This window comes from Otolemur garnettii, unplaced genomic scaffold (genome assembly GCF_000181295.1).
Source record: "Otolemur garnettii isolate 467f Iridium unplaced genomic scaffold, OtoGar3 scaffold00057, whole genome shotgun sequence".
In the NCBI taxonomy this organism is placed as follows: Eukaryota; Metazoa; Chordata; class Mammalia; order Primates; family Galagidae; genus Otolemur; species Otolemur garnettii.
The window spans coordinates 6,176,545-6,186,710 of NW_003852452.1; the positions used below are offsets into that span (position 1 = coordinate 6,176,545).

General features: G+C 35.7%; 1 protein-coding gene across 1 annotated transcript in view; it reads right to left on the reverse strand.

Annotated features, from left to right (window-relative positions):
- Positions 1 to 10,166, reverse strand: part of ITPR2 (inositol 1,4,5-trisphosphate receptor type 2) — a 482,247-nt gene that overhangs the window by 240,560 nt on the left and 231,521 nt on the right. Inside the window, exons 33-34 of the mRNA XM_003792467.3 lie at positions 2,969 to 3,097; positions 1,681 to 1,801 (exon numbers count right to left, since the gene is read on the reverse strand). Of these exons, the coding sequence (XP_003792515.1) occupies positions 1,681 to 1,801; positions 2,969 to 3,097 (250 nt within the window). The remainder of the gene's footprint in view (positions 1 to 1,680; positions 1,802 to 2,968; positions 3,098 to 10,166) is intronic.

The window sequence follows — 10,166 nt, forward strand, 5'->3', positions numbered from 1 at the left end:
AGCACCCGGCTATTTTTTGGTTGCAGCCGTCATTGCTGTTTTGGCGGGCCAGGCTGGATTCGAACCCTCCACCTTAGGTGTATGTGGGTGGAGCCTTAGCCACTTGAGCCACAGGCGCCGAGCCTGTTCTTTATATATTACCCAGTCTCAGGTATTCTGTTACAGCACAAAATAGACAAAGACAAGAGGTGAGGAGGGTGTGTCCATCGGAGATTGTAAGAGACTGAGCTGCAAGAGGACAGCAGGGTTTGGGGGTGTGGTCCAGTATGGGGTGTTCAAGCCAACTGGATGGTGAGGTGATGGAGTGTGTATGCAAGAAGGTTCCAGGTGTGCATTAAAGTTATTAGTAATTTTAAGAGAAACTGCATCTTTATCAATGGAATTTTCTAATTCAGAAATTATGTATTTCTCCATTTCTTATAAAATCATTTATACCATCCCTCAATATAGCCTAGTTTAATATCATATTTCTCACTCTTATGTGTTTAATATTTTCATTGCCATTGTGACTGATGTCTTTTTCATGGTTTATTCTCTGTTTCTTTTTGGTGTACAGAAAATCCATTTAGTAGAACAGTTATAATTAATTACCTAGGTGCACTGTATTACTAGTTTATTAGTTCTAATAATTTTCAATTGATCCTCTTGGGTTATAACTACTTTTGAATGTATTCAATTAAAATCAGGGCCATCACTAAGTTTTGTTCATATAAAATCACTTAAGTCAAATTATAGGTGGGAAGGAAAGACTAACGACATATTAAGTGGTCATTAATTAGTGAAGCCATTTGTTCATTTATCATATATCCACTGAGCATACACTATAACCCCGGCCAAGTTACACATATCTTAGATAAATCTTAGATAATTCTCTGTTTTCTCAACCACACAATGTAAATAATCAAAGAAATTATCTAAGGATGAAACGAGATAATGCATTCAAATTGCTTAGCATTGCACAAGGTGTTTGATAAATGTTAACAGCGATAATGACAATGATAATGAAACACACTATAAACTGCCCATCCCACTCCCTGCAGAACCACCGTTGATTGACAGAATGATCGAGCTCTTTTTTTTTTTAAGTCCAGAAAGTCTGTATTTCTTCCCCTTTCCCATTAATAGAATGGCCCTAATGAACCTCCTTACACCCACAGAAAAAAGAGGATTCTCTGAGAAACTCTACTAGAATATACTAACCTTTCTTTAGCAAGAATCTCCTTGGCTTCCAAATTTCTGAAGCCTTCTGTATATACTAGGTCCTCAGTAAATACTGATGAATTTCAGACAAAATTGGAAAACTAAAAACAAAAATCTCAAAAAGTCTTATGCCATATGAGGGTATCATTAAGTCCAGCAACTTAATAAACAAGGCAATTCCAAAATAAAATCTGAGATAACAATTAACTAAAATAATTCCTGTAAATTCTCACTGAGCTATATTAAAGTGCCATACGCGATGATATTAAATTTAAGTTTTGAAATATAATAATTACGCTCCCCTCCCCAAAGCATGCAACACTCAGAATCATTTGCCGATCACTGCTCTTGAGCTTTATAGAAACCATGCCTGTTTTAGAATTAAGGTGTGAACTGGGAACCTGCTCATATTGCCTACTCGCCAAAAGCTAGATTTCTTCAAGAGATATAAAAACAAGTAAAAGCCAAACCATGCCTTACCCACTTCAGCCAAAGTTCTGATACAGGATTCCACTGAAGCTTTCTGTGCTGGGTTTGGCCAGGTGCAATTGTAAATCCTGAAGGCAGATTGCAGCAGCTGGATAAAAACCGGCTGGTGTGTCTGAAAACAGAAGGCAGGCAAAGAGTGCTGCTTTGCCAATCCTACTACTGATGTGGTAGCTATGCGTCATCAGAAGGGGTCACCAAAATCAAACACAACGCTGTCATTCCGAGTTTCAGTGTCGTTTAATAAATATCTCATCCAGTGAGCATTATGGTAGACACCATGCCAGACACTACCGAAAACTGATGATCTGCATTTTAACTATATTCTTAACAAGGAAAATAGGCCATTTCTTGAAGCTAGTGGCATGAATTTAAATATATCTTTTATAGTCCTTCATTTATTCCCAAGTATATACACAGAGCAGATGTTTCTGGGTTTATCAGTTTGTTTTGGTTTCACACGATGGGCAAATAGAACAGACAGCCATTTTAAACTACCAAAACATTTTCATGTAGTCTATCTAATAGTTTAAAATTTCTCCCTGAAGAAAGTACAAACAACATTATATTTTATAAGAGTAATATACGATTGCTGTAGAATATTTGGGAGCCACAGAAATAAAAATCGCCGCTAATCTTACAATGTAGAAATAAACAGTATCAATATTTTAAAGGTATTTATTTCCTAAGTTTTTCTATCCTTTACATAAATAACTTTGAATGCTGCTATAATGCAATTCTGTGGCCTAATATTAATTACTTTATGATTCTTTTCTGGAGTCATCAATTTTCTCTTTTAAACATGATGTCTATATTATATATAATAAAGCCACCCTACAGATAATACCCTATTTTATTTGGCCTTTTTCCCACATGTGCACATTTAAGGTTGATGTCAATTTTTTAGTTCTATCAATACTTGAATGAAATTCTTAATATATAAAGTTCTGTTAATTCTTTTAGGATAAACTGCTGAAATAGAACCATAGGGGTCAAAATGCCTCGCCATTTAAAGAATCGTGTCATTATTTCAACACTTGGCAATCCACAAACAGATACCAAAGTTCTTATTCTGCTTAGGGAGAGGAAAAAAATAAGTCAATTTGAGGATGGAGGTCATTTACTTAAAATATAGTAAACTCCGAAAGGGACATAATAGTAAATAATATAAAAGTAACCATCAGAAGTGTAAGAATTAACTTTCTGACCAGATCGAATTTTTTTCCTACTCATATAAAATAAATTCTCTGTCACAGAATGCTTTTGTATTGGTTTAACTTACCTGGAGGCTGGTACTGTTGTCTGAAAAGGGAGAATTAAAGAAGCCGCTCACGATGTTCATGATTGACTCAGTAACACACTTCTCTAGGAAAACATCCGCGTGTTTCCTGTCCGTAGTTGTGTTGCAAACCTGGAGAAAAAAACCAACTTAATATTTTTATGATATCTTTAAATTGTAACTCAATACTGGAACCATCGAAGAATTCTCCCGAAAGAGTTGTCAATAACATTTCTTCTATTTTTTAAGCTGTTTCAAATAGAAGCATTTGTGCCTGAAATCCATTAAAATTTTGTCAATCTGTAGTAGTTGCTTCAAGTATGCTTGTCAGTTCATCCTTGTTGCAGAATTCTTTCACAGACCCCCAACCTCTTCTTCCTAATTTGCTTCCCCCTTCTCTTGAACCCCAAATTGTCCTTCTGTCCCCAATCTTGGCCTTCCTAGAAAATAATGTTCCACTCAATGTGAGGAAACCAAAGAGAGTACAGTCGTTCAAGTATAAGAAAGGCGGGGAATGTGACTAATGGTGGTTTACACTGCCACATATTTTTACTCTAATACCCGGCTTGATGCAAACACAGAAAATATCTGGAGAGGAAAAGAGAAAGATAGGAGACGCTAAATCAAACCCTTTCTGACAATTTTGACGTTTCCAGCCACAGACTGGAAAGCACGAAGCATACGTCTGTTTGTATATGTTCTCAGAGGGGGCTACACCCAAGGAAACAGTACAGGAACTGGGACAGACTAGAAAAGAACAGTCCTAGCTCCTGCGCTGATCTTTTCATCTGATTAAATGAGGCAGAAATTGGTTGTTTTGCTTAACTGCAAATTTTGAAGTGTGCTGGGGTAGACAAACTAAAAGGTAAACGATTGAAAACACGTGCCAAGAACAGATGAGTAGTGAAAAAATGAAAAATGTGGAGATAGAAGAAGGTGAAGGGTAAAGAGGTTGAGAAAAAGACTGAAAAACTGGGGTGGAGAAAAAATGTTCAAATAGTCACAAAATTGTGGTGGGTAAATATGGTGGCCACATGTTCCATCCAGATGTTCTTGGACCATCCAAATTTTTATGTAATTTCTTTTTCTTTTCAATAAGGTGCTTAGCCAAAAGAATAAGTAAATGTAATTTAACCTGGTATTGTTTTAAAGTCTTTCATACAAATTCACAAAAGAGAAAAATTCCCTTCTCAAACCATGTGTCCCAGGGTTTTTGGTTTGGGAAAGAGGCTCAGTATTGCTCAATGGCGTTAGAAGACAGAAGATGGGGTTTGGCTTGGTTTGTATCTAAGTCACTTCTCATCTGAGTAGTTCACTTTTTCCTCAACAATGAAATGACACCTGACATTGTTATTAAAAGTAACAGGTTTTTAGTGCATCTAATCTCCTAGGGTGATTGATGGGAACAGCGCAATTAAAGAGAATAAATGATGTCAAATTATGTGATCTTCTAGTGGCATGTAACGTAGTGCTTGGCACATTAAAGACATTCAACAAATGTTTGTGTAATGAATGAATCGATGCTGTAGTTTTACAAAATGAAAGAAAGATTAAGGACTCATTTTCTTTTAGGTTAACTTTGGGTTAGGCTATATTTGGAGAACATCTAACCTAGGATTAAAATTTAATGTGGTCTCAGAACTAACATAAAATGGATTTTCCCATGATGGAGATGAATGAGGATTTATGTCTTTTAGGATCTTTTCAGCTCTAGCTTTTACAATAAGATTTTCTGATGCATAGGTTAAAAATATCTTGAAGTTGAAGAGGTAACAGACCAAGTCGATCACAACCAGCCCCAACAGCCTTCTTCCTCATCCAGTGGTTTTTCTCTCTGGAGTTATTATAGGCTCATACTGTATTACTTACAACTGGACAATTTGCCGGAGAACCACCCATAAATTTGCTTTTCAGTAAGTGAATTAATAAAAGTAATCTATTTCTAGATTTTAAAAAAAGCTTTCTTCCAAATTCTGGATTGTGTGTGTTTTATAAAATGTGTGGAATCTATTCCTCAATTCATTTAGATGAAGACATTCAAATAATTTTTTTAAGCTATGTTTCCTTTCCCATATGAATGATTAATATTTTTACCTTATATCTTACATTGTAATATTACAGATAACCAAGAAATGTAGAAAGCTACTTTTCTTATTAAAATGTTTAAAAAACTTTTCAGGAAAAAATAAGCTAAAAATATTAATAATTCTTTACTTTTTTCCTTTTATGTATACTTATTGTCTTATTATAATAAAGATTGGAAATGGCTAAAATAAAACTGTATCACATTAAATGATGATCTTTTGTGTAATATATATAGTCAAAAAATTTCAATCTGTTTACACATATTATTCACATAACATTGTTTCCCAGAAAACATTTTCATGTACTGTCATTATCAAGACACTTAGCTTAGCTTTTTAAAAGCTATATTTATTCCACCATTCCAATGCACCATCATGCTTTAATCCATTTTTGGAATGAGTTGAGATAGACATTACCAATATTACAAATCATTTTCTTATCTTCTTATTTCCTTCTTACTGGTCTTTTATGATGTGATTTTTTTTTTTTTTGGCTATTATAAAGAATTATAGAAAATTAATGCTTTTGCTTTCATGTATTTTTTTTTTTTTTTGGTGTATGTCACCATGAAAGAAATCACCAGATGAAGTAATGGTGATATGCCGACAGTTTTACACTGCTTGCTGGGCTGGTCATCTAAAATAATAAATTTAGGGCAGCACCTGTGGCTCAAAGGAGTAGGGCACCAGCCCCATATGCCAGAGGTAGCAGGTTCAAGCCCAGCCCTGGCCAAAAACTGCAAAAACAAACAAACAAACAAATAAAATAATAAATTTACAGCACCATACCAACAAACTGTGTATGGATACACAGGATGCTCCCTCATTGCCACCAACTAGCTCTTGCTTTGGGGCTCTGGTCAGATGCAGCCAATGGGAGACACTGATGTGAGACACGGCAGAGTGGGAAAGAGGTCAAGCTCCCACTCTAGCTCTGGCTCCATCCTCATCTCCTCCTGTGGAAGCCTCTATTCTCTGGACACGGCTCCATGGAGCCCTTCCTCATGTCTCCAAGCTCTCCCCAGGCTCCAGTAATAAAGCCCAACCTGTGCCCCTTCAGGCCTAGAGGTAGTAAAATCCCGGGGGGCCCCTGTCCTTTCTTGTTTCATTTAACCCTACGCTCATCTCCCGGAGTGTGCCATGTGCTTCCTGCTGGCACTGACTACTACACCAGTAAATTATAAATGTTTTTCTCAGTTTAATGAAATATTTTGCAAACTTTTCATAAAATCATTTCACTCCTACATTCTGTCATTCACAAGCAATTCAAACCCTATAAATCACTTTCCAAAAACCTGGATAATGACTGAACATTATACACATGAGTTCAACATGTTTTTATGAGCTCTTTTAAGTTGTCATTTCATGTGTGTTTTCACATTCTGGCCATTTAAAATATTTATTTCATTTCATTTTATTGTATAAACTACTTTTAGCATTCAGGTAGTATCACTACTTACTTAATATTTTAATCATTGCTATTTATTTAATATAAAAAAGAAAAACCTCCCTCTATAAAAGAAAAGGATACATTCTTATTCTAGCTTCTAACTCTTTAAACAGAGGTGGGGAACCCATATGTGGCTATCTAGGTCCTTAAGTGAGGCCTTGGGACTGAATTCAAATTTTACATAACGAATCCTTTTATTTCTATTAATATATTTTTGTCTTTTATATTTTTATTTTATTTTTTAAATGAACATACTTAAAGTACAAAGAATAAAGTAAATTTCCATGAGACAATCCTCTCAAATTGACCACCGTGATTAGAACATTAGTAAACCATAAGGGCTAAACTGACAGCTGCTGCACTCATGATTAGCTCTAACTTCCCCCACTACTCTACGAGGCTGGTTGGTGAGAGTTTATGGGGGTTGAGTATACCACTCTGTTATCGGCTTCTGATTATGGTGTACTGCATTTCTGTTTGAAGTGGACTTTGTGAACAGTTGCACAACTCTAAAGTATTTTGTAGTTCTGCCTGCTTAATAGCCAAAGAAGACCAAGAGAACATGGGTGTTTTGATGTATGTCACCAAAGGAAGGAAAAGACGTATTTTTTTTTTTAATGAGAATAGTGAATTATCTTGTTTCTGCTAAAGATGATTTGCTTCCTTTGTGGTATTGCAATATCAACACGAAAGAAATTCAATGCTCATCAGCATTACAAAGTCTTAAAGATCACAAATATATTAAACTAGGGGGAGAAGCATGAAAGGTTGTATTGCAGAAATTAAAAGCTGAAAAGCCAAAGCAAAGACAATTCCTTCAAATAGCAGTAAGACTTAGAAATAATGTCACTAAAGCAACTTACAAGGCAGTTTATACACTCTGGAAAAAAGGGAGGCCATGCAGTGATGTAGAAATTTGGGAAAAAATGCATTGTTGAAGTTGCAGGATGCTTACACTCCGATAACATTTCCAAGTACAAAACTACCGCCTCTTTCAAGGAGAAACATAACTAATCAGCAGCATGAATAGCCTTCAACTTACCAGAACTCCATGAAATACCTCAAAAGGAAAATACATATTATGCAATCACTTTGGATGAATCAACTGACACGACTGACTTAATACCGGTTTTATACTTCATTCTGGACCTAACAGAAGATTTTCTTACATACAAAGAGTTACTGACTTTGGGCACTCTGTGAGCAGAACATGGGCAAAATATGTTTTCAACAACTCTCAAGATGAATGCTGTGTGAAGCTGGACTGAATTTAATAAAATTAGTGAGCGTATGTACAAACAGTGCACCTTCCATGACAGGAAAACATGAAGGGTTTTCATATACAGATTTTTTTTTAAAGTGTTAAGAGATACAGATGCTCTCATTTCTTTTTATTAATTTTTTCTTTCAAATTAATATGAGAGTATATGGTATATTGCTTCAGCTACTATTCTAAGCAATACTTTGCAACAAGTTATAAGTTATTATTAACTATATTAGTGCAAATGCAACATGGTATCATCAGTTTTGTAATATGCTGAAATTGAAAGATGAGGTATTCAGTGTGGATTTCTCCTATCAGTCTGAAGTGTGTTGGCTATCACAGGAACAAGTGTCAGTCAAAATCTTACCTTTGTGAGAATAGTTACGTATTATAAAAAACAAAATCAGCAATATGAGTCATTGAAAGAAGACATCTTTAGGAATGCAGTATTTCTGTGTGACATTGTGTCAAATCAAACAATTTGAACATTTTTTTGCAAGGGAAAACTAAGTCTATATACAATATATAGCAAAAAAAAAAAAAAAAGCAAAAAGTTGTATTTTTTCAACAGACTTCTTCCTCAAAAGGAAATTTCAGATGAACACTTTCTCCAGTTAGCAAAGGTCACTGACGAACAGGATAATAGATGCTGATCATCTGAAGAATACACAGCTATAATAGACCTGTATTAATTGGCGAATACAGTGAAAGTTCCACTGACTTTGAGAATCATGACATCACACTCAAGTTAGTATTTCAGCCTCACCTAGTTGATATCCCCAAGGCACCTAAAGAACCACAGATGCAGCTGATTAAGCTCTTCATAGATGACATTTTAAAGTCATTGTTTGATGCTAAGGAAGATCCAACTGATATAGAAAATGCAGTAGAATTTCCATGCCTTTGGCAACATGTCCCCCCAAAAATACTTTCTTGCTTTTCAACCACTTATTGGTAAGGATCAATATTTTCCTACCCAACCCAAATTAAGACAACCTTAATGTCACAAATAACTAATACCCATTTAGAGGCTCACTTTGCTGCAACCAGTCAAATGCTTTCCAACAAAAAGCAGACACAATGAAGTCTTAGAAGGTCAGTTAACTTTATTTTATTTATTTATTTATTTATTTTCTAGACAAAGTCTTGCTCTGAAGCCCTGGCTAGCGTGCTGTGGCTACATCATGGCTCACTACAACCTCCAACTGCTAGACTAAGCTATCCTCCTACCTCAGCCTCCTGAATAGCTGGGACTACAGGCCTATGCTATGAAGCCAGGCTAATTTTTTCTATTTTTATAGAGCTGGGGTCTTACTTTTACTCTGGCTGGTCTCGAACTCCTGAGGTTCAAGCAATTCTCTTGCCTTGGTCTCCTAGAGGGCTAGGATTACAGGCATGAGCCACTGCACCCAGCCAACCAGTTAAGTTTTAAATGAAACAGTTTTCATTTTTTGAAATTATTAAGTACATAGATAGTAGTTAGATTTTTGCAAAATAATTTATATTTTTTAAGTGTATCTAATTGAAGTTTCTTGAATGTGGCCTTATTTGATTGCAGCTAAATTACTGCCTCCCACATAAAAAGGTTGCTTTAAACCAGGTGTCCTCAAACTACAGTCCGCGGGCCACGTGTAGCCCACCTAGGACATTTATCTGACTGGCCAGGTGTTTCTGCCCCCACTGCCTGTCCAGCTTACCAGCCGACTCCTCCAAGGCCCATAGTCCAGCCCTCCAATGGTCTGAGGCCCCCTGTTTAAAAAGTTTGAGAACCCCTGCTTTAAACTATTTGGAATTTGCTGCTGCAGGTGACCTGACTTACGGATTCTGATTAGTTTTTTTTCCATGCTGACCTTCAACTGTCTTCCAAATATTTATTAGCTAGTAGTTTCTAGCCTCACTCTTAGGTTACTTGAGGTTTGTCTTACAATGTGTCACTAATAACTCATTAAGTCTTTCTCAAAATCTCTGGATTTTTTTATTTTATTATTTTAACCCAACTCCATAGAATGAAATAATTTTCAATACATAACATGTTTTATAACCTGAAAAATAAAACGGCCTACCATCAGTCTTTTCCACGAAAAAAAGAATCTATCTTTGAAATATTTGTCTTTTTCTATTTCCAGATGAATTTTACTATATATTTTGTCAAATGTTATGGCTTATTGCATAGGAAAATCAATTATTAAATTAAAGCTAAATATTAGACTAGGAGAACAGTGAATCAAACCCCCCAAAAAGTCCCTAATCAAGAAAGAGACACAACAGACAAATTAATAAACATATAACATGTGAAGTGGTAAAAATAGAGAAAAATAAAGAAGGGCAAGTGTTTGAGGGAATGCTTTAGGAGGGTGGGTATGGTCGAGGATTACTGTTGAAGGCCAGGTGTGGTGGCTCATG